This window comes from Sycon ciliatum, chromosome 4 (assembly GCF_964019385.1).
Source record: "Sycon ciliatum chromosome 4, ocSycCili1.1, whole genome shotgun sequence".
Classification (NCBI taxonomy): Eukaryota; Metazoa; Porifera; class Calcarea; order Leucosolenida; family Sycettidae; genus Sycon; species Sycon ciliatum.
In genome coordinates this window covers 38,664,444-38,690,105 of record NC_088646.1, presented here as the reverse complement: position 1 = coordinate 38,690,105, position 25,662 = coordinate 38,664,444, and the positions used below count along the sequence as shown (strand labels likewise).

At 50.4% G+C, this 25,662-nt stretch overlaps 1 protein-coding gene across 1 annotated transcript in view; it reads right to left on the bottom strand.

Moving 5' to 3' along the window:
- LOC135816058 (mucin-3B-like) overlaps nt 1–25,662 on the bottom strand; it is a 71,552-nt gene that overhangs the window by 13,625 nt on the left and 32,265 nt on the right. The window contains exons 8-9 of the mRNA XM_065329422.1: nt 16,726–25,257; nt 510–15,369 (exon numbers count right to left, since the gene is read on the bottom strand). Of these exons, the coding sequence (XP_065185494.1) occupies nt 510–15,369; nt 16,726–25,257 (23,392 nt within the window). The remainder of the gene's footprint in view (nt 1–509; nt 15,370–16,725; nt 25,258–25,662) is intronic.

The following is a 25,662-nucleotide window of genomic DNA, read 5'->3' as shown; positions in this document are numbered from 1 at the left end:
GGAAGAAAAAAAGAAAAAAACTGTGCTGCACTGACTGTGCATGTGGGGACCAGCACACTCATGCACATGTAGATAATGTGGCCTGGCCTGCGCGACACATGATGCAAGGACGGCATTTTTTGTGCGCAATCTAGCTGCACATGCACAGATTGTGACAGAAGCTCCTACCACATAATATAGTTGCTAACTATGGATGCTATTTTGCATGGTGTATTGGTGGATTTTTTTATTTTTCGGTCATTTTTTTATTTTTTTCCACTTCTTGCATACGTTTTTAGATTTTCAGGTGACGAGAAACATAGAAATACAAACGTATGGCCTTAGAACACTAACACAGCTTGCGGTGTTGAAAGTATTGATACCTCAGACGGTTACACTGCCCAACCCTTCAACATAATGGCGTATTCACACATTGAAGTTCCTAAACAAAGAAGTGTCACATGGCACATGGGAGTTGTAATATCAACAAGATGATGCCGTGTCAGATCCCTATAAAAGGTTGCTCTTACGTGCTTGTGGCAGCTCGGCCAATACCCATGCTGAAGATGGGGAGCGAGATGGCAGAAGAGAAGACACTTGAAAGTAGGTAGCAGTGTGCGGAGAGAGTACTGTAAGGCTTGCTTGCAGGCCAGACACGTCAAACAGCCGTCGCCTACACGGAGTAGAGTCATTCAGACTTCCGACGGCGATGAACTGTTGATCCTGGCAACCCGATGGTCCAACAGGCATGAGGTCACATTCCAGAATGGTCAGAGTTAGATTGAAAGTGTCTTGTAGTACCTGTCTGGGGTTAGTGATCTCCCACTGTACGGTGGCAGATGTTCCATTGTGAACTTCAATCCGTAAGTCATCAGCCAGTAGCGGGTTGTCAGAGCAGGACCTAGAGGAGAGCAAGTTATCGAATGTCATCAGCGGCTGCGATCTGGTTCCTGCGCGGACAGTGACCTTGTGGCCAGCTACCGTCAGACTGGCATCAATGCCCGACGATGGACTGCTGGAAGCGTTGGATGTTTGATAGAAGTAGTGCTGTCGTTCCAATGATGTTGTGCCAGTCGTACTCTGCGTAACTTCCAGCAGTGACATGCCTATGTTTGACAGCTCAAAGTTGGCATCCAACGCGAGCGAGAACACCTGTTGATCAGGGCTGAATGCCGTCTCTACTAATACACCCGTGTCACCAGACACCGCAAGAAGTTGCCCCTGTACTACCGTAGACTGATTGGTGAAGTCCGCTGCAAAGCTCTCGTTCTCGTGAGACAGGTGCACGACAACACGAGTCTGATTGGAGATGGGCATGGCATTTGCACGTGCAAGCTTGACGGAAACAGTGAGCATGCACTGTGATTGCAGGCTGGACACTGGAACAATAGAGATTGGTGGAACCAACGCGTAGATGAAATCAACAAGGTACTCGGAGAGGAAGCGTGCATCGTCAATCAGTATGGTACCGTCTTCATTGGCATCGAGCTCTTCAACTTGTGCAGAAAGAAGAGTGTTGGCTAAAGCTTGGCCTCGAGTAGTTCTGAAATCATTCCCTCTCTCAGCGAGATAGATCAACGTGAAGGTAACATCGTTTGCATCAAAGCTGCAATCGCCATTCGTATCTCCAATCTCCCTAGCAGCAGTGCATGTTGCACATGATATACTGGTGCAGGTAGATGTTGCACTAGCAGTGTTGCGACGATGTCGTTCTGCGATGACAGGCACCGCATTGCCGCTCGGACTGGTGAAGCGACGTTGACGGTTTGCGCTGACCACTTGGAAGAAATCACCGGCAATAAACGGCTGTGGTGTTGGTGCACCGATGGTGATGGGATTGAGACCACTGTACGTAGAGATGGTATTCACCATGCCACTGACATGAGCCATTCCTGGTGCCTTGGCCATGAACTCTATGATGAGAATGTTCAGAGAAGTGCCTCTCGGAGCACCCGAGCTAATGTCGGAGCACGTGGCACGGATCTCACCTGGATCACCGTAGTTGAGTGTGCAGCTGACTCGACTGCTCCAGCTAGTGCCTTCACTTACTTTGCTCACTGACAGCACGGCTGAATCATAGATAACAAGACAGTCCAGCATGTTCACTACACTGCTTCCAGAGTTCACACGCACAGCAGCGGTGAACGTCGTGTCAGTCCGTCTAACCGGCAGCGCCACCCCGGAGGCCTGCCCGATGTCTACATCGCCGATGGCGGGGTCCAGGTTGACGGTGAACGGGAGAGTATGGCTCACCGTGGTGCAGTTGCTGCCGCACTGGGGAGTTGGCATGGCAATGGCTGTGACTAGCGCCGCGTCGAGAGGAGAATTGATCCTTGGTGTAATGACACCGGTGGTCATACCTGTAGTATTGGCATAGCTGTTACTGGTAAACCTGAGCAGGTTAGGCAGGGCTGGACTGGAAGCAGAGAGATAGTTCGGGTGTTGTGTGCTGTCTGAGAATGTTACCGCAACGGTGAGTTGGTGCTGGGTAACAAGCTGCATGCCTCGCAGTGTGTTCCTCGGCAGAGAGTGAATTCTCAGGGAAACCACCTCAACTGGTGTGGTTGAAACCTCAATCAACAAGAAGTTGGCAACATCCCCATCAAAGCTGGCTCCAATTGTGATGTCACCATTGGCTTGTTGTGATGGAGAGACACTTAACTGGAATTCATTACTTGATGTGCGCCTCAGCTGTTCCGAGAGCAAAGAGTCGGTGCTGTATTCGATGTATACATCTGTGCGGTTGTGCGCACTAACATCGACGATTTGTTTGTCTGTCGTCACCAGCTGTATTCTCATGGTGGCCTGTTGGTAGACGCCTGTGTTTGCGAGAGGGCTCAAGACCGACAAGTGATGTGAGCCGGATCCTGTGTATGATGGATACGGGTGTGACGCCAGCTGTACCACGTCGGTCAGTACAAGCTGGAGCGTGACAACAGCCGTCAAGTTAGTGTGTACAAAGGAGACTACCAGATCAGTGGTGCCGGTTCCAATTGTACCCGATGTTACCGACCCATTACCAGAGACTTCCACACTGCCATCGGCATTCCTGGTCAGAATGAACAGCGAGTTGCTAAGCGTGTAGACTGTACGTGTGTCAGATGTCATAGGAATATTAGCTAGACCTGATGACGTGCTGAAAACTAGGTTAGAGGTGATCTGTGCTCTGCTTTGCACACCAGTCTGCCTCAGTGCATCACCAGCCAGTGTTAGTCGTGTTGTACTGGCAAATAGCTCAGCTCGCACAGGCGCGGGAGTGACAATATTTAGCATGGCCGTACCGTTGGCAAGAATCCTGACATCACACTGACCTGACGATAGGGTTGCCAAGATTAGTTCTCCACTGCCAGAGCCACGAGTAGACACAGTCTGGCCTGCAACGGTCAGCACGGCTGTATTCAACGATGACAGTACTACACCATCGGCCTGAGTTACAATCTGTGCCTGACCGTCGCTGAAATGTGCAGCAACAATAAGGCTGGCCATCTTGCCTTCCAGGTTGAGGTCTTGAATCAGTCGGGTAGTGATGAACGGAGCAGCTGCTGGTACCCACATACTTCTAGATGTCGGTGTGTTCAGTGTAAGATCCAGCCTGCTGACCACAGATATACTGAGTCCCACAACAGACACTGGTGCAGAGGAGGTTACTAGCAATGGCAAGCTGGCAAGGGGTGGCCGACTGGGGACAGGGTTAGGCAAAGCTGCAGCAACAGATCCAGGCATGATGCCAGTTGCAATGGAGCCATTCAAAGAGACTACAGTTGGCTTGTCAACACGCAGATAGGACTTGGCTGTGTCAGTGATGTCAACACCAGGGATGGATACTTGTCCATTGCTGAAAGTGCATGAAACACGTAATGCAGTTTGTTGATAGCGAGCATTGCAGCCATCAGCAGCATTCCGCCATGATGATACCAAGGACAGCTCATCGTCATCTGTGGACAACTTGAAAGATGTTGGATGCCATACAATAATAGACACGCTAGTTGTCACACTTCCAACGCTAACACCGATGCGGGCATTATGCGACCCGGCTGTCTCCATGCCGTTAAGAATGACATGCGCACATGAAGCATCAACAGATGCAACACTGGTAGAGTTACTGGTACATGATGCTTGACCTGTGGTGCCAGTAGTTCTGCCTGATACGTATCCAGCCACTACAGTCATAGTGCTGAGAACTGGCTGACCAGTCACTACAGCTGTGTTGACCAGTTCACTGGAGTCCACATCAGCAAATACGGCTACAACAGCATCAGCATCGACAGACACAAGACCAGCTGTGCTGCGACCAAACTGTCCAAATGTGATGGCTGCAAAGGGAGATGAAGCACCGCTGGGCTGTACTTGTCCTAGCTCTGTGACCAGACTGCTTACACTGCACTGTACAGAGGTGTTACTGCCCAGGCTTGCCGACTGTGTTACCGTCAGCTGCAGTGAGAACAAATGTGTTCTGCCAGCGGTGAAGGCTGGACGAGAGGTTGCCGTTGCAGGTATGAATGCTGGGACTGACAGAGATGCCCCAAATTGCGACATTTGATAGTCCCAAGCCTGGTCAATGATGATGCTGGAAGATATCTGCAAACCTGGTCCACTCGTACACTTGATGTTGAAACCCTCCACTCGGTCGGCAGTCTGACTGCTCACCCTGACTTCAAACGCATCGCCACGGTAAACTGGTTCCCTTGACAACTCAACGAACACATTGTTATCTGCTACTGAGTATGACGGGAGAGGTTGGAGTTGAACAGTTTCAAGACTTTGGGTGAGCTGCTGTGGCGAAAGGCCAAAAGAAATGCTAGCAGAAGCTGGCGACGTTCCAGCTGTTGGGAAATCTGATTTCTGCAATGTTATCGTGACAGTGCATACACCTGGCAGGGCCACAGACATACAGCTTGATGTCTTAGCTGTCAATGACGATCCCTGTATCCTGACGTACACTGGGCTGCGGATCAATGTCTTGAAGTATGCTGCCTTCACCTGGGCTGCAATGGTGATAGCAGCACGACACGTTGAGCCAGTTGGTGTGCAAAATACCTGAGTTGAAGCGCTCAGCATGGCTGCTTGCACAGTCGCTGGAGGATCACTGGCGTAGCTAAACATCCGGGATGCAGACAGACTTCCGAATGTGGTCCTGACTTCACCGCTTGGTCCCGTGATCAGGCCTAAATAGCTGGTGTAGCTCATTGCACTGGTGTTAGAGACAACACCTTGTACAACACTTAGACCACCGGTGGCACTGAGAGTGGGAGTGAGAGCTAGTGCAGCTACGTGGATTACTATCATTGCTGTACTGGATAGAGCAGGGTGACCTTGATCACTTGCCACAACCTGCACACTGAACTGATCTACGTTCAGATCATGCAGAGATGCCGACACTGTCAGTTCACCCGATGTAGCATTGACCGACACGGGTATCTGTTGAGATTGCAGTGATGAAACACCCAGTGAGAAGATGACGGTGCCGTTACTTCCCAGGTCCGGATCGGAGGCAATGAAGCGTGCCACTGGCTCACCCACCACGGCGGTATCATCCAGTCTGGCAACCGATGGTGCTTGATGGAATTTGGGTGCGTTATCGTTGACATCCAACACAGTAACCTGCATCACACCATCACTACTCAACGACGGCATACCATTGTCAGCAGCAGATACATTCGCAGTGAAGAATGGAGTTGTCTCGCGATCTATTGACACGAGATTCTCCACCACCCCTGTAGAGGCATTGATGCGGAATGTTGTGATCAAGTCAAGCAGTGTGAACGATACCAAAGAGTTTTGCGGCGATACATCGCGATCCGTTGCAGATACAGTGTGTAGTATAGAATGCAACGGTGTGTTTTCAACAATGGAGAAGTTCAGTGTGTTGCTATCAAACACTGGCATGTTATCGTTCTCGTCCAGCACACGGATATTCACAGACACAGACGTGCTGAGATTGGACTGTGTGGACAAGTCATACGCTGCTGCAAGCACCGTGAGTGAATACGCCAACACCTGCTCCGCATCTATGTTATCCTGGGAAACCGTGATGTTTCCCGTGAGCGGCTCAATGCTGAAGGAACCTCGTCCGTTGCCGCTGATGATGCTGTACGTGACTGTTGCGTTATCACCCACTGCCAGCACAGAGCCGACTGGTGTAGACACTGCACTGTTCTCCGGGATATCCATCATGTACTCTGATTGATCAAATGTGGGAGCATCCACTGCATTCACCGTGATGTTGACCGTGATGTCATCGGTTAGCGAGGGGTTTCCCCCATCACTCACTAGTAACTGCAATGTGTAGTACTGACCACTAGAGTTAAGCAGAACACTGTCTGTGCTGAGTATGCCAGACTGAGAGATAGTAAAGAAGTGTGGCGGTGCACTGGTAGCTAGAATACTGTACGCCAGCTGACCTTGCAGACCGGAGTCCTGGTCAGTGGCAAGGAAGTCTCCAAGAACAGTTTGTGGCCATGTATTGGCCTTGATCGATAACACTGGATGTAAATCGGATACATTGAACACTGGTGGCTCATTGATATCAGTGACTTGCAGTAGGAATGAACGGCTGTTGTTGGCCGCCCCGAACCGGTCCAAGCCAGGCCTGGTCACATGCACTGTGATGTTGTAGACTGGTGTTTTCTCATAGTTCAGTGCACCAGTCACTGTCAGTTCTCCTGTGGTTGCAGAGATCTGCACAGGCAGTGGTTGCAAGGAGCTGAGGTAGTAGACCTTGGAGAAGTTGCTCCGAGTGTTGGCTGCGAATGTAGCAATGATCATGTTGAGTGGACTGTTTTCAGGAACGGCCAGAGAATCGTTGAACATTTCGAATATTGGTGGGCTGAGCACATCAGGAACATCTGGTACACTCACAACAATCACAGTCGTCGTTGCAAGTGAGTGGCCTGAAGATGGTGTGTCAAATGCTGTGATGTTGACAATGTACACATCTTTCTCTAGCAGTAGATCGGTAGTGTATACCTGGCCATCGGAGTCAATTCTGAATGCGTTGCTGCCCGAGAGGCTGAAGTTGAAGCGAGCATTCAGTAAAAGGTCTAGATCGATGGCACTGACGTTGAACACAGGATCGCCGGGTGGCATGTGTGCACTGAGCGTGATGTTTGCTGGTGTACCGACAGTGAACTGTGGTGCATTGTCATTCACATCCAACACTGTCACTCGTACATTGGCATCAGCTGTCAGCAGCACACCATCAATGACAGTAGATACAGAGACAGTGAAGGTGAATGTTGCGATGGCTTCCCTGTCGAAGGGTCGAATTGTCGTCAGAATAACCGCCGAAGCAGTACTGCTGTTCACAACAAAGTGTGACTTAATAACTGCATCATTCGGCAGAGTGAAGTGCAGTTGATACGGAGAAGATGGTGGAAGGGTGCTGTTAACTGAGACGTTGAAAATTATGGCAGGAAGAACAGTATTCTCCAGTACAGTCTGTACAACAAGAGCAGGTGAGATGACCAGTACTCTTGCAGATTGTACACGACACACGGCTGTAGTTAGGGTGTTGTTCAGCCGAGCTTCAGGATTGAAGCCGTTCGACGCAATGAAAGATACACGGACGGACGGAGTAGCCATGATGTTGAGAGAAACGGGTGTGTTGAAAAGGAATGGTGGAGATGGATTGCCTCGGGTGACCAACTGCCGATCTACACTGCTACCGCCGAGAGCATCAAACGTTACTTGAAGCAGACTCACTCCAATAGTCTGAGAGGTGAAGTTCACCGGGGAGCTAAAGCGGAATGTCCCATCACCTACAAACACTGCAGGTAGTACAGCCAGAGATGGGCCTGACGCTTGTGAGACGTTCAGTGCATACGACGCAAGCTGCACACCCAGACCTATTTCGTTACTGGCCAACAAGAACGCAACCGTTGTCTGCCTGCCGTCAACAGGCACATCACCTTTGTTCAGTAAACGCACCTGCAGTGTCAACGAGCAGTTAGAGCCGAGTCCTTGCACTGGTAGGATGTTGAGTTGTCTCATGAAACGAAGTAAACCAAAGTTGACTAACAGCAGATACCGAGCATCACTCACATCGATGACACCATTTCCATCGGCATCCAGTTCAACAAGCCGATCCGACACGGTATCCAAGCCAGTCTTGATAGTGGCACCATTGCTGTCCATGAAGTTCTGGGCTTTACTAGCCAGGTACTGTTGAACAAACGTTACATCACTGACGTCAAACAAGCAGTCGCCATTAGTGTCACCAAGTTGACGTTCTCCACCAGTGCATTGAGATGCAGGACATGGTGGAATGGAACACGCTGTAGTCGCCTGGCGTTTTGACCTGCGATGGCCAACAATGCCGGTGGTTTGCGGGAGCAGGTCTTCTTCAACTGACCGTCTCCCCACAGACGACGACATCACGGCAAGAACAAGGCCATCGGCGGCAGCACTTTGTCGCGGTGTTGCTGCACCAATATCCCTGGCTGGGACGTCTTGTGATTTGAGCGTCACAACTTCCAGAGCAAGGAAGCTAGTGCCACTGGCAATGGCCGTCACAGTCACGGTAGCGAGATGCAGTCTACTTCCAACAACAGTAACAGACGCTACTGAGCCTCCAAATCTAACTTCACTAACAGGGTCATTAGCCACACCATCGAACAGCGCTGCACTCGGCCAGTCATTTCCACGTGTTATATCTGATCTTTGGGCTACTCTCACCAGGGTGGAGTTGAAGGAAAGGTGGAAATCCCATGATCCAAGCCGCAGGTTGGCTGTGTTGACATAGATAGGGATAGAGTAGGTATAGCCCACAGTGACAAGTGAGAGTGCCAAACCATTCCGCTGTCCCATGTCGACATCACCAGAATCAGGATCAAGATTGCACGGGACGTCAACAGTGTTGCTAATCGCAGAGCTAGTGTCCTGTGCTGTTATTCTGACAGGGGATAGCAGTGAGTTGCCGAGCAAGATTACCGTACCAGTGCTGGAATCAATGGAAGCTACACTTGGATTGGACAGTGAGAGGTTCAGCAGGCCTGGCAGTGGGCGTACGGATGTTGAAAAGACAGGATACTGCGCCGTGTCATTGAAGATGACCTGTACAATCACCTGTGCTCTTACTTGGCTCCTGAGCCCAGTTAATTGACTGGGATTGCTAGTCAACGAGAGACTCTGCACTACTACAGGTGTGCGTGACACGGACAACACCAGAGGTACGGCAGATGTCAGCTGTAACAGCGTTGCATTGATCGTCAATGTACCAGCTGGCACTGTGTGATCCGTGACCAGTACACGGCGTGATGCCCCACTGCCCGTAATGGTGACATTGGAGTCTGGTAGCCCGACTGTGTGCTTGGAATACTGAACAATGTCAGACACAGAACGGGTGCTACCGTCGCTCAGGTGTAGTACAGATGCAAGCAAAGCTTCTTGGAACACACCCGTACTTGCAATGGGGTGAACACTGTGCCTGATGAGGGACGATGATCCGGAGTATGTGGGGAACGGGGAAGCAGTTGTTGTTATTGCCGTTGCCTGGACTATTGTGAATGTTACTGTCCTTGCATACGATGCTGGCAGATGCGAAAACCCAATGGTCAGTGTAGCTGGACCCGAAGCCAATTGAGTCGGCTGCACTACAAATCGTCCACTTTGTACGCTGCCACTGACCAAGGTACTACCTGATGTAAAGTTAAACAACGTCCGAGAGTCAGAGACCATGTCCTGTCTCACACCGCTTGCAAACACCAAAGCTACTTGCAGTGACATTGCTGTGGGTATGTTACGCCGAGTGGATGGATCACCAGAGAAGGTAATGCGACTGACCTGGCCAAGGATACTGACTGATGTCGGCAGTGGCAGAGTGACATTGATAAATGCTTTGGCTGACACCAGGACATTGTCAGTGGAACAGTTTGAGATCAGGGCAACGTCCAGCAACTCCCCAGCTCCACTGCTCTGTTGAACAACAACAGTGCCTTTAGATGAGCCGGGTACTACAACGAGTGTGTCCAGAGAACTCACTCTCAGATCCTCTGCTGGCAGAATTTGCCGTGTGTTGTCACTGAACACTGCTGCGGCATGAAGATAGCCAAGCTGTCCTTCGAAATAAAACATGTGCGACCAGTCAAACGCCAGGTAGCCAGCAGACAAGGGCGCATTGACAACACTGGCGGAAGAGGAGAGAGCCGTCAGCACAGCCACGTCAATACCAGATATTGTGATGCTACTATCTAACACGCTGCACATCACTGAGGCAATGGTGTGTCCGCTGGCAGTGCCGCTTAGTTGCAGAGTTGTTTGGCCTGGCGCTACACCTTCCAGGATACCAGTTGTACTGTTCAGTACCATCACTGATGTGTTAGAGATACTCAAACGTGATAGAACCCGCTCCAGGACGTTGACAGTGATTGGACTGTCAATGCCGTTGGTGAAGTTTGCAAGCACTTGCTGTACGGTAGCAGTTTGGTAGCGAGCACGACACGAGGGCTGCTGCTGCTGCCAGCCATCGATCTTGCTCAGGGTGGTTGTAGAAAGAGTGATCTGGAGTGGGAACTGCGGCTGCCAGAGATGAACAAGAAATGAGCAACGTGCAGTGCCAACACTGACATTAATCAGTGCTTGGTGCTCAGCCATGCTGTGTTGATCTGAAACACTCACAGACCTGCAATCGCTGGCTACAATCAAGGAGAGTGACGATGACTGGCACGTGATGGATGATGTCAGCACACGGACTGCAGCCGAACGGAACACGCCGCGTGCCACAACACTGTATGTTTGGTTGATACCTGTCAAGGCGGCCATGTTGAATACTGGATTGCCGTCAAGATAAGCAAACACTGCAACTAGATCATTTTGTGCAATGTACACTCTTCCCACAGGGCTTGCCGGTGATAATCGATCTGAAAACCAAACGAATGTTGGAACAGCTCGGCCACCTGGCTGCAGGCCATCGTTGTTGATGTTTGTCAGTGTCTGAACTGTTGCAGTGAGGTTTGCAAACATGTTCTCCGCAGCGCTCGCTCGCACTCTCAGCTGCACTTGGAAGAGGCGTGTTGCTCCCGGTGGTGATGCAACGGGTGATGGTAGCATACCAGGCTGCAGAACAGCATTCACACTGACACTGTCAGCAGAGGTACTCACTACGGACTGTGCAGACCACACACTATCCGTGGACACTGAGTGTAGCACTTCTAGTGCGCTTCCCACCGACAGAGTGATGTCAAAGCCACTAATGGCAAACGAATCGTGTGCGAATGCCGACACGGTCAGCGTGTCACCTCGGAGATGATCATACGCGGGGAGCTGGATCAGGACATCATTGCTCAGCGTGACATTCTGCTGTGGATGAATGGTGATTGTTTCCGCAACTAATGCTGATATATCGCCTGTGTCGAGGCGAGCAGACAAGCTGGGCGAGCGTCTGGCTGTGAACCAGTCAGCAGTAAGCACTAGGTTAGCAATGCACTGGCCAGAAACCAGCTGACAGCTGCCACTCTGCTCCATTGCTGTGCCCTGGGCAATGGTGACAGTACCGGTTGCACTACTGATCCTTGAGTCACCAAACATGTCCATAGCGTGCAGTGACACGCGGACACGCGGCGAATCAAAATAAACATCGTCCGTTATGAGCGTTGCAGTGAGACTGGTTGCTGTTAGGGGCGGCGTTGCTTGTCGCAGTGTGAGCGACGGCACTGAGCTGCCACGGATGGCCACAGTTACCTGTGTTGTATCGGAATAGCTAATGTAGGAGAGGTTGAAACGGGATGTGGAATTTTCTGAACTGCTGATAGTGGTTTGAACCAGCAAGCCACTAGTGGAGTAGACCATGTCCTGGTGACGGAGACCAGCCAGATTGGCTGGCAATATGGTCACCTGTACAGTGGTGTTTGCACTGAGTGGAGGAATGGCATTGTCCACTGCAAGCACACTGAATGTATGCTGTCCTACATGACTACTATTGTACCCACCGCGGGCAGTAAGCACACCACTGCTTGCATTCATCACAAACAGTGACAACGCCACTGGGGATATACTAAATGCGATGGCAGGGCTGTCACGATCTGTGGCAGTGACTTGCAGCACAGCATAGCCAGGCTGAACAGAGGCTGACACAAGTGCAGTGTACAGTGCCTGGCCAAACCTTGGACCATGGTCATTGACATTAACCACACGAATAACAACAATGGCAGTGGCCGAAGCAAAACGGTTAGAGTTTGGATTGAACGCTGCAATTTGAAGTGTAAAACTGGGCGTTGTCTCCGTGTCAAGCTGAGCATTTGTAACAATAGCACCATCACTGGGATTTATGGCGAAGTGTGCCTGACCAGACCCGCCAGTAATATTGTACTGCACACTACCTGCACTACCTGTGTCCAGGTCAGTTGCTGTAACACGTGTGACAAGTGTACCCTGTGTTGCATTCTCCAATACGCTGACATTGTACAGCGGTGCTGTGAACATCGGGGCATGATTGTCACCATCCGTAATCACGACGGATACATTGACGGACGAGCTTAGAGCCGGGCTTCCAAGATCGGTGACAGTCAACAGTAGAGAGCATTGTGTGAAGTTGAGGACGTCCAGTAGCTGTGCTGTGTCGATGTTCACAGCCGTGTTATTGATGCTGGTGCTGCTGCCGGCCACACGGAATGACTGTGAGCATGCTGGCTGTGACGCAAGACTGACTACAACAGCAGCATTGGTACCTGCGTCACCGTCCTGGACTGTCAACTGAGCTACCACACTACCCACGGATACACTGTCCAAGACAGTTGCATTGTACTCCCTGTCCGTGAACACTGGGGTCTCGTCATTCACATCTGAAACGTTGATGCGAACTGCTTGGTCTGTGCTCACCGATACACTACTGAGGGGATTCTGAGCACGCACAGTTAGCATGTATGACGGCACCAGTTCACGATCTAATGGTGCACTCACACGCATGACACCAGAGGAAGAGTTGATTGTAAAGACACTGGACAGTGGTGATATGCTGTACGTGATGTCTGATGAGCGACCGGCGAAGTTGACAAAGATGGCCTGAACTGTAGCAATGTCAGATCCCAGACTTGCATTCTCAGAGACTGTGTAACTGGTTGGTGAGGTGAAGACAGGTCGCTGATCAACAAGACGGTTGCTCACTGACACCTGCACAGATGTGTATGCCTCGTATGCTGATGTGCTGTAAGTAGCCGTGGCACGGACTAGGAAGGTGTATAGTGGCTGACTAATGCCAAGGATCGAGCGGTTGAGAGACACCAGACCAGTAACGGCATTGACACTGAACGGCACGGTGGCGTCTCTCAGATCATACTGAAGCTGGCCACTACCACTACTTGCTGAAGCAGCAATACTCGCATTCACAGCACTGAATACAGTGCCCGTAGCGAGTGACTCGTTAATACTTGCACTGTATAGCACAGATGAGAACTGTGGTGCCAGTGGAGATTGCGAGACAATATTGATCATGATGTTAACAGAGGTGACCCGGGCAGGATCACCGGCGTCAGATGCAGCCACCAATAGAGAGAACACTGCTCCTGGACGATCAAGTCGCTTGGCCAGTTGCAAAACACCAGTTTGGTTTGTGATGTGAAACGTGTCATTGGTGTTGCCACTGACTAGTGATATGGTCACCAGGGCATTGGTACCAATGTCTGCATCCGAGATGGAGAACTGGATTATGGGTGTACCGACTGGTGAGCTGAGGGACACATTCAGTGTGTTAGTGAACTGAGCGAAGACAGGCGAGTTATCATTGACATCGGTGATAGTGATGGTGATGGTAGCATTGGCGGACGATGCACCGTTACCTTGGTCCATGACAGTAGCCGTCAAGGTGAACGTCACCATGCTCTCTCGATCGAGTGAGTCAGCTAGGTAGATTACCCCCGTCAGAGTATCAATGGTGAATGTAGCATTGTCATTGCCTGCTGTGATTGCGTATGTCAGATTGCCGTGAGTGCCAGCGTCACTGTCATTGCCCTGCAGCTGCAGTACACTGGCACCAACGGTGGTATTCTCCTGCACTGATGCGGTGTAGTGAGCCTGCGAGAACACAGGCCGTGCTTCGTTTGCTGGGCTGACGTTCACAATGACCGTGACGTCGCGTGACAGTGCCGCCACGCCAGCTGATTCTCTAGCTCTGACCGTGAGGTTGTACTGTTGTGTGATCTCATAGTCCAGTGGCCTTGCATTGGTCAGCAGACCAGTGGTGTTGTCAAGTTGAAACTCACCAGCCGAGTTCCCGGCAATGATCTCATACGTAATTGAAACACTCGACCCATCAGGATCAGATGCCATCAGTGAGACATTGAGCCCACCGATGGTCACACTCTCTGACACAGAAACAACATACGATAGCTTCGAGAACACTGGGTGATGCTCATTGACGTCACGAATGACGACAAGGAGATCCCGAGTTTCGGAAACCAGTGACATCGACGAGTATGGTATGGGATTTGTGGCACGGACAGTCAGGTTGAATGTTGTTTGGCTCTCAAAGTCCAAACCTTTGCTCAGCGTCAGGATTCCAGAACGCGAAGAGAGCAAGAAGGTTGAGTTATCATTGCCAGAAACAAGCTGATAGACCACCAAGGATGCATTGCTAGACTGATCAGCATCGGTAGCATTGAAGGCATACATCTGTTGTCCAGGCATAGTGTTCTCAGTCAGGAAGACTGTCTCAGTGCTAGCAATGGGTGTATTGAACACGGGCACATTGTCATTGAGATCTTCCACGGCAATGGTGATGGATGCGTTCACGCTTTGCGCAGGCAAGCCACCATCGGCAACACTGAACTGTACACGGATACTGGAAACTTGCTCTCTGTCCAGTGGCTGTAATGTGTACACCACACCAATACTGTTCACTGACACCCATCCTGCTGGTGTGGAGGATATCAAGGTGAATGTGATCCGGGCATTTGATCCAATATCACCATCAGTAGCATTAATATCCAGTACTATATAGCCAGCAGGGATGTTCTCAACCAGGTCAATACGGGCAGGTAGGTTGTGTAACACTGGAATGTTGTCATTAGCATCGGTGATGGCGACTGTGACTGTAGCAGTGGCTGAAAGGGGATTGTTGATACTGCTATCAATCACACTAACCGTGAACTGATAGCGAGACGACACCTCTCTATCCAGCGTGCCATTCACAGTGATCAGGCCAGACGATGCTGATATCACAAACGGGACAGTCCGGTTCGAGATGATGGAATAGCTCAACTGAGCATTGGTGCCACTGTCGCTGTCTACAGCTTGAGCAAGCAAGACAGACTGTCCAACGGCACTGCCCTCTACCACACTGATAGTATACGAACTTGAATTGAATTCTGGATTGTTGTCGTTCTCGTCCAGTACGTGGACGATGATTGTGACAATGGCTGGTACTACTGTCTCCTGCGGTCCGGTATCTTGAACCTCCACCTACAGTAAGTACACACAAAACACATCCAGTACATATTCATGATCATATCTACTGTTGTGTGACTCGATGATGCTGGAACGCAGACCTACTGTATAAGCAGGAAATTTCGTCGGTCAATAATTTCGTCCAACTCCAAAGAAAGGGAGTTCGTCCGGTTGTAAATTTCGTCCATGGATCATAAGAGTGTATTGAAAAGCTGGACAAATTAATATTAGTCCAGCATTTAATTTAGTCCAACAGCTCGTTGGACGAAAAAGACGAAATTAAATTCCAGACGAATATTTCTGCTTGTACAGTATACGGTAATGAAAACTCTTTAAAAAAAGATTATCCAGACACATTTGGTTCAAGGTTCAAACTCCCCGCCATGAGCAGACCAAAAGCTGCTGCTTAGTACCTTCCTAACTATCAAGACACACATACACACATACACACCCGTACACACACTACTACTACTACTACTGTAGCTTGGCTGCCACAAGGGCCACACCACTCCGAAAGGAGCCAGAGTCATTGTCAGGAGCAGAAACGGAGATGACGACTCAGGTCACTCTGTCGACGGAACTGACGGCTGCAGCGAGAACAGCGAACACCATATGACGCTCAATCAGACTTGGTTGCTCGATGGCCACGGTCGCACTTGTGACGTCTGAAACCAGGCACTGACTTGAACTGCCGATTGCATGTCACACACAAGAGAGAAGCTGGGACGTTGAGCGGAATAGGTGATGCCGGCGCGGACGCTTCCGATGGTTCCAGGGGCAAACAATGATGTACACGCAAGCCACCACGAGAGTGAAACCACCTCCTGCATGTACCACACTGCACAGCACCACGCTGTTCCTGGATGACACACACACACACACACACACACACACACACACACACACACGTGCACACACACACACACACACACACACACACATGCACGCACACACGCGCACATGCACGCGCACACTCACGCATACACACACATACACACACATATGTGTACACAGGCACACACACACACACACAGGCACACGCACACACACACATGTACACACACACGTACTCACACACACACATGCACGCACACACACGCGCACATGCACACTCACGCATACACACACATACACACACAGGCACACGCACACCCCCCCCCCCCACACACACACACACACTAACAAAATTCTCTGCAAACATCGTGGTTGCAAACAGCTTGCAATTGTGGAATACTGCGTGTTACCCGTATATTTTCAGTGTGGATAGTACAAAGGGTAGCAGTACCAGTGCACACTAATACGACAAACCCGCGTATCCAATACACAGAGTGGACACTACTCACACACAATCATACATGTAGCTTAACTCACCGTCAATGTGTACTTGGCAAGGGTTTCTCTATCAAGACTGGCGTTAAGACTGACCAATCCGGACATAGACACTGCAAACTTGCTGCCGACATTTCCACTGGTGATCCTGTAGACAAGCTGGGCATTAATGCCAGAGTCTGCATCGCTTGCATTCAGCTGGGCAATGCTAGCAGCCACAGTATTCTCCGGCACAGATACTTGTAATTGAGACACCGTCAGCCGAGGGCTGTTGTCATTCAAATCAATAATGTCAACAAGAAGTGTAGTGTGGGACGATAGAGATGGCATTCCTTCATCTTGCGCAGTGACAGTTAGGTTATACTGATGTGGACGGCCATCATAGTCTAGTGGAGTCAACGTACTCACTTCTCCAGTGCTTTCATTCACAGCGAACTGTCCCAAACCTCCAGTCAGGGAATACACAATCTGTGCGTTGCTTCCTACATCTTGGTCAGTGGCTGCAAGAGAGGCAACTGGAGTACCAGCAGGCTCGTTTTCCTCAATTCGAGCTGGAAAGAAACCAGTGCTAAACTGTGGAGCATTGTCGTTTACGTCAAGTATCGATATGACAACATTTACTGTGGAGAACAGTGGTGGAGCTCCAAGATCCCTCGCCTCAATCACCAGTAGATATTGACTGGTGCGTTCTCGGTCCAGCATGGACACCACCTCCAGCCATCCAGTGCTACTGTTGATGCTAAACACAGAGCCGTTGTTGCCGGTGAGAATGCTGTAGCGGACAAGGGCATTGGAACCTTGGTCACCATCACTTGCCAGCAGCTGTGTGACCGGATGTGGCAGCACAGTGACTCCTTCACTCACGTTGGCCTGGATGGTCGAGGCAGGGAATGCAGGCCGCTCGTCATTGAAGTCCAGTATAGTAATCTCTAAGAGAGTGCTGCTGTTCAAGGGCGGTATTCCATAGTCTTGTGCACGAATTTCCAAACGATAGAACGAGCGTGTCTCAAAGTCCAATTGTCCAATGACTGAGACCTGGCCTGCTTGATCAATACTAAAGCTATTTCCGATGTTACCGCCAATGATGGAGTACTGAAGAAGGCCGTTGAGTCCGGAGTCTTGATCGCTTACAGTAACATTGATAACTGCACTGTGCAGCGCAATGGACTCGGAGATGCTGGCGTTGTACACGGCACGGCTGAACTGTGGAGGAATGTCATTCACGTCCAGGATACTGACGATCAGCCGGGCAGTGGAGCTCAGCACGGGCAGGCGGTTAGCATCTACGGCAGTGACCGTGATATTGTACATGGCTGTCTGTTCATAGTCCAATGGTTGGGCAATACTCACAACACCACTCTGAGCATCAATGCTGAACACGCTAGAGCCTATGGAGTACAAGATAGCGTTGGAGTCAACATCGCTGGCATTCATTTCAACAACGGTGCTCCTCACCGGTGCTGATTCTGACAAGCTTATGGCCACTTCAGTCGGATCAAAGATGGGTGGGTTGTCGTTGACGTCAATCACTCGAACAAAGACAGTCAGCACTGAACTCATCGAGGGCAGTCCAAGATCGTACGCTTTCACACGCAGTGTGTAGTTAGCGTCCGTCTCGTAGTCCAGTTTTGATCCAATGGAGAGTTGACCTGATGTAAGATTCAACTGGAAAAGATTAGCACCAAAGTCAGGCTCTAACATGTACTGTACAATGCCATTGATTCCACTATCGGCATCAGTGGCAAGAGCAGTCAAGACCACCGATCCAGTGTCCCGTGACTCCGACACGTTGACTTTCACAGATGCATCCATGAACGAAGGAGAATTGTCGTTGACGTCCAGTAGCGTGATGTTAGCCATGGCTGTGGCTGTAAACTGACCATCAAACACACTGATCTGCAAGGAGTACTGGCGTGGAGGCACATCATAGTCCAGCAGACCCGAAGTACTCACAAGTCCAGTGCTGCTGTTGATAGCAAACAAGGTGAAATTGTCCACTAGCGAATAAACCAGAACTGAATCAACATCAGCATCGGTTGCCGACACCTGCAGCACCCGATGGCCGACTGGAGCATTCTCCATAAGTGGCACTGTCTGCTGTGCTGGGCTCACCACAGGTGCATTGTCATTGACCAGCGTGATTGCAATGCTCGCACTCGTGTTCTGACTGAACGCTTTGCCATCGCTGACTGTAATGAGAATTTGACGCCGTGCACTGGCGTCAGGCTCTGGGGCGCTGTTGTTGTATCGTAGACTACGCAATACATTCGTCATCTCACTCGATGATCTTGCAACAGGATTGCCCAGGCTATCAGCGAAGTAGAAGGCAAACGACGCCGGCGGAACAACCAGTCTTCGCGTTATGCTTGCAGAGCCTTCGATGGTCTCTTGTGACAAATCCCTAGCATTTGCAATGGTGACTATGATCTCTAAAATGTAGGAGTCTGGGTCAGCGATGTTGGCTGAACTGGCAATGTCGACTGCTGTGCCGTTCTCCGTGAACACTACGGGAGGCAAGATGGAGGGTGACACAACAGGGCGGTCATTAACTGGTGCGACTGCGATCTCCATGACGGTGAGGTCGCTGGAGAGCTGGCCGTCGGATACTGTCAGGAAGAGGCGGCGCGTTGCCGAGGTTGGATTGTCGCCTGGGTTCACATACTCGATGCTGTTCAAGGCTTGCTGATACGCCATCAGATTAGCAGTGCCTGATAATGTCAATGTGCCACTGGATGAGAAGTATTGGGTGCGTATTCCAGCGGGCACAGTAGCTATGCTCAACCTCTCACCGGCGTCGACTGGTGGAGATGAAAACTTTATTCTCGCTGACACCAGGCTGACTGAGTCGGCGTCAAAGACCCGTAGGGAATTCCCCGTCACTGGCAGCGGGCCATTGTCCTCCGAGAATGACACAGCGTAGATCTTCATGCCTGCAATGCGCACCGTTGGGGCGTTGTTAGTCGCAGAGAATGTGATGATTGACGTTGCCACGCTACTATTCAGCTTACCTTCACTGCAGAAAACACGCAGTCTCCGGATGGTGCCATTCTGCTCCAGACTTTCAAACGTTTCTCCAGTTTGGAGCGTGTACGAAAATCGAACAGAGCGCAGTGCCATCAGATAGTTTGCCGGCGTATCGGCACCCGTGAAGACGAGCGAATCTCCGTGCTGCTGGACAGAGATGGCCGTTTCGGCAGTGCTAGCTGTTAGATTGTCCGCTGCTGCTTGATAGCTGGTGATCTGCACTATCATCTGGGTAAGAAGTAAGTCATCGCTGTCTGTAATACTGGCGTTCGTATCAGCAATGTTTACGCTGGATACCGTTTCATTGTACACGACAACGTTGTCAGTGAAAGCGCCCAGGCGGAGCAGGGGTGCATCATTCTGATGCAGCAAGCTGACATTGACACATGCCAGATTGGTGAAGAACATTGCATCACTGGCCAGTATACACACCTCTCTCCATGGCACACCTGCCAGCTCATCAGCACTGTTGATGTATGTCAGGAGGCGAAGCACACTCTGGAACTCACTCAACGATGCAGGGCCAATCAGATTCAGGTACTGATCTGTCTGCGTTGAACCGCGCTGCATAGAAATGGACGGAATCGACCCTACGCTGAGCGCAATCATCTCACTAGCACCATTAGCTGCATTCTTGATTGTAATGTTGAGAGACTGAATCATATTCATTCCTCCGTCTGCATCACTCAGCACTGCAGCGGGTGACACAATGCTCACAGCAGGTCCTTCCTCGGTGAACGATGTGGAATAGTTGATGGACTGGTTTCCCAGCTGCAGCTGCGGCGCATGGTCGTTGACATACACGATGGAGATCGATACAGTACTGATGGGGGAGTTGGATAGGCCATCATTGACACTAACTGTGACCTTGCGTACAGTGGACAGGGGCTCATCAGCTACACTGATAAACTGGATATCTTGTAACAGACTCTGATATTGCACCACACTAGCCACACCACTGATTATTATCTGGTGACTACCTGAGCCGGAAACCGATAACGTGGCCGGAATGGTGCCACTCAGCCGTAAAGAGTCTGATGAGGGAGCTGCAAGTCCACTGTCGAGCATCAGCCGAGCAGTCAGACTATACAGTGGGAATGTGTCCTCATCAGACACGGTCAGAGTACTGAAGATGGTCACCGGTCCTCCGTTCTCTCTAAACACAGTGCTGGCTTGTGTGGGTGAAATGACTGGTGAGTTGTCATTGACATCCTGAACAATAATACTAAGATTAGCTCTGCCATTACGCTGCGGTGTACCGTTGTCTTGAGCTCGGAGAGCCAGCTGGTACGAAGCAGTCGTTTCTCTATCCAACTGGCCCAGCAGTTCAACAGAACCGCGTAGTGCATTGATAACAAAGTGTCCCTGTGCATTGCCGGACACTATGCTATAGGAGAGGAGAGCATTGCTGGTGTCATCATCATCGCTAGCTGTGACTGTGATCAGAATGCTGCCAGCCGTGGTGTTCTCTGGGACTGTGATACTGTACTGGGCTGGTTCAAACACTGGTGAGTTGTCATTGATGTCCGTTAGAGTCACAGTCACCTGCACAGTGCTGTTGAGTGATGGAGAACCACCATCCATGGCTACAGCGTTGAACACAAACACGGACTGGGTGTCGTAGTCCAAGCCTGGTGCAGCCACAGTCAGCGATCCCGTTGTGGTATTGATACTGAATGGTATGGACGTGTTGGTGAGTACGTACGTTATGACAGCATTGCTGCCAGCATCTCTGTCGATGGCCTCCAACCGGCCCACTTCCAAACCAGCTGACAAATCCTCCGCTACCGTGTATGAATAGGACGACTGCCTGAACACTGGAGTGTTATCGTTCACATCTGCTACCGTTATGTCCAGCATTGTGCTGCCGCTCATCTGTGGTATTCCACCGTCCACAACCGCAATGGATAAGCGGTAACTGGCAACCAGCTCACGGTCCAGGAGACCAACCAGTACAATGTTGCTGCTAGTTGGTTCGGTGTTGAAGCGACCCAAGACATTGCCACCTGTGATGGAGTAGGTGAGCACAGCATTGTTACCAACATCAGCATCAGTAGCATGCAGCGTGTACACCACAGATCTCAGGTCCATGTTCTCCAGAACGGTGACAGAGTAGAGTGTCTGGTTGAACACGGGCGGATTGTCATTCTTATCGTCGATGCTGATCGTGACGGACACGACTGAGCTTGCCGGAGGCTGGCCCTGATCTGTAGCCCGCACTGCAAATGTGTATGACGGTGTGCGCTCTCGATCTAGACTTCCATTCACAAAGATGTCACCAGACACAGCGCCAACAAAGAACGGTGCACTACCAGCAATGTTAAGTTGGTATCTGATGACAGCATTGCTACCTCTATCATCGTCGACGGCAACAACCTGCAGAACAGATGTACCAGCACTGCTGTCCTCCAGTACTGAACCGCTGTATGATGGCAAGGAAAAACGAGGTATCTGGTCATTCGAATCCAGCACAGTTATACTCAGCGTGGTGCTGCCGACAAGCTGGGGAATACCCCTATCGTGAGCGTCTGCTGTGATGGTGTAACTGCTAATGTTCTCCCGATCCAGTGAAGAGACTAGTCTCACAGTACCTGTTTGCTGGTCCACAGAGAATGGTGTCTGGCCACGCAAGCTATACACTATCTCAGCATTAGTACCAGAGTCAGCATCCGTAGCGGTGATGTTCAGTATGGCCATGCCTGTGACAGCGCTCTCAAACACTCTAGCCGAGTACTGCGGAGAAGAGAACACAGGAGCGTTGTCGTTGAAGTCATCCAGGAATACTGCTACCGTGGTGTCGCCGTGCAGAGGTGGTGATCCACCGTCAGTGGCCCGAATGACAAGATTGTACCCGAACGGGCGTGTGTCGTAATCCAGTGATTTGGCCACAAGCAGTACACCGGTGGAGGGAGTGATATTGAATACATCACCGGTGTTTCCCCTCACGATAGTGTACTGGCTAACTACTCCGCCGACACCCGTATCAGCATCCGTAGCATTCATCGTGATCACAGGATGGCCAATCATGGCGTTCTCCAACACCCGACGGGTATATAGTGCTGCACTAAACGCAGGCGGATTGTCGTTGACATCCATCACAGACACCGTGATCAGTGCCGTGCTGCCCGGACCAGTCACACCACCGTTTGATGCCAATATCTGGAGACGATACGTCGGCTGGGTTTCAAAGTCGAGAGTCCTAGCCAAACTGAGAATTCCTGACATTGCCTGCAGCTGAAACACATCTCCTGTGTTGCCGGATGTAATGCTGTATTGGATACGGCGAGGAGATAGTCCACCGTCTGGGTCGGTGGCCAGTACAGACAAGAGCGAGGTGGCAAGGGTAGCATTCTCCGCCACATCAAGTTGATACGATGCAGTCACAAACACTGGTGGTTCATCGTCAATATCAGTAATGTTGATCAGAACAGTGCAGTTTGCAGTTAGCGGGATAGCTCCCATGTCAGACACTGTTACCAAGAGTTTGTACATTGTCAGTGACTCATAGTCAACTGGTCCTGCCAAGCGGATGACACCCGTAGTGGCATTGATAACAAACGTTGAGTTGATATTGCCTGAACTGATACTGTACGTCAGCTGCGCATTCTTATCGATGTCATTATCCTGGGCGGTGACTGACAGCACAAACAGACCAGTCGCTGACCGTTCTGCAATGGATGCCGAATACACAGGGTTGGTGAACATTGGTGGGTTGTCGTTGGCATCGAGGACATTCACAACAACCATCCCATAGGCGATGAACACTCCGTCTGTCACAGAAACATTGAGTATGATGGAGCTCACTGATTCCCTGTCAAGCTTCATGTTGAGCCGAACATCACCTGATGAACTAACCAACATAGCGCCAGGAAGGGATGAGGAAACAAGATTGAATACTAGTGGTGATACAACTGTGTCAACATCGTTGGTGACCAGTTGTCCGACTGACACAGGAACCCCACTTGCCTCACTCACATTGATAACTAAACGAAGTGGTGACAAGACTGGTGCATTGTCATTCACATCTCCGACATTAACCGTGACGTTAGCCGTCGATGATAGGGTTAGATTATGTAAGTCTGTGACTTGAGCAACTACAGTCAGCATGACTTGGCGATCAGCTTCAAAGTCCAGCGGACGTTGCAGAGTCACTGCACCACTTGTCTTGTCTACACTCCACTGTCCTGTGAGTGGAGCACTCAGAGAATACGTAACTGGACCTTTGATCAGTGGATCACCGCTGACTGCTTGCACCATCACTACAAACGTACCTACAGTGGAGTTTTCCAGTAGCGTTGTTGTGTAGGGCAGACTCTGGAAGATAGGGGTGCCATTAGGTTTTGGCAAGACATTGACTAGCAATATAACCTGGCTTGCCATCACAGTAGTAGTGCCTTGGTCTGATGCTGTGACAGTCAGGCGATACAATGGAGCAACAGAGTAGTTAAGATTCCCCGAAACAGTCACCAGCCCCGTTGTTTGGTCGATCATAAACGGAGCCGAGGTCACTGCAATGCTATAGACAACATCACCATTGCTGCCAACGTCGCTGTCTGTAGCCGTCAGAGTAATGAGTGGGTACCCTATGCCAACATCTTCTCGCAGCGATGCATTGTAGTCGGGCTGTTCAAACACAGGACGGTTATCATTGATGTCGGTGATAACGAAGACAAGCGTGGCTGTGGCGGACATGCTGGGAACACCACTGTCCGTGGCTTGTACCACTGTGGTGTACAGTGCTGCGGTCTCTCGATCAAGTGTTTGATTCAGCTGGAGAACTCCACTTCTGCTAATGGTGAACACGCTACTACCATTCCCAGAAATTAGCTCAAAGTCAGACACAACAGCGTTGAGGCCCGAGTCATGAAGATCAGATGCTGAAACAGATCCAATCTGCGAGCCAGTTGCGAGGTTTTCCGGAACTGGATAAGTGTAAATTGGCTGGGAAAACACTGGTGGAAAATCGTTGATATCCAGGATGGTAACAGTGACAGTAGTTGTGGTTCTATTAGCGGCAACGAGAGTAGAGTTGCTGTGACTCAGGGCTGCTACCGTGAGGTTGTATGTAGACTGTGACTCACGGTCTATGTCAGCAAGTACAGCGATCACTCCAGTCGATGACTTGATCGTGAAGAGGCGCTGATCTCCAGTGACAATACTGTACGTAATGGCAGAGAATGGATCGATGTCTGCAGCTGAAACAGTGACAACGGGCGTACCGGGGCTAGAATGCTCACGCACACTAGCTTGGTACAGAGACAGTAGAAAGTGTGGTGCATGGTCGTCCACATTGGTCACATCAATGACAACTGACGTCGTGCCTGTCATCCTGGTTGGACTGCCGTTGTCCCATGCTCTCACAGTGAATCGATGCTGCACCTGCGACTCGAAATCCAATGACGATGTGGTAGATATTGTGCCTGTGGTGCTGTTAATGCTGAATGCCATGCTGCTTGAGGATGGTACAATCTCGAACAGTATGCGGGCATTCTCACCACTATCAGCATCAGTTGCCTGCACTTGGAGTAGAGACGACGATATTGCAATAGCCTTGGGGCATACAGACAAGAAAACGACATACATATCATCGAGTTTTAGTAGAAGCCAAGTGACAACAAACTCCTTTCTACTTGAGTACACTATTCCGTGCATGTTGATTTGTCACATGCGTGAGCTAGTTGAGTGTACACACACTGCGCCAGTATCTTCTATATTAAAACAGTATCACTCATTTCAACCCCTTTCATTCAATACCTGCTTTTCCTCTGAGGATTTCGCTATCTTTGAAATATGGAACGAAACAGGACTTGTCAGTAGAAACTTCTAGCTGTTGTGGAGTGGGGCTGGTGAACTGTTCGTGCCGGTGTCTGCAAGCGTTGTGTGGTCTTGTCTGGTCACAAGAAAATCTACCACTGCTATGAATTGACGGATCAAAAAAAGATGGCATTGAAAAAT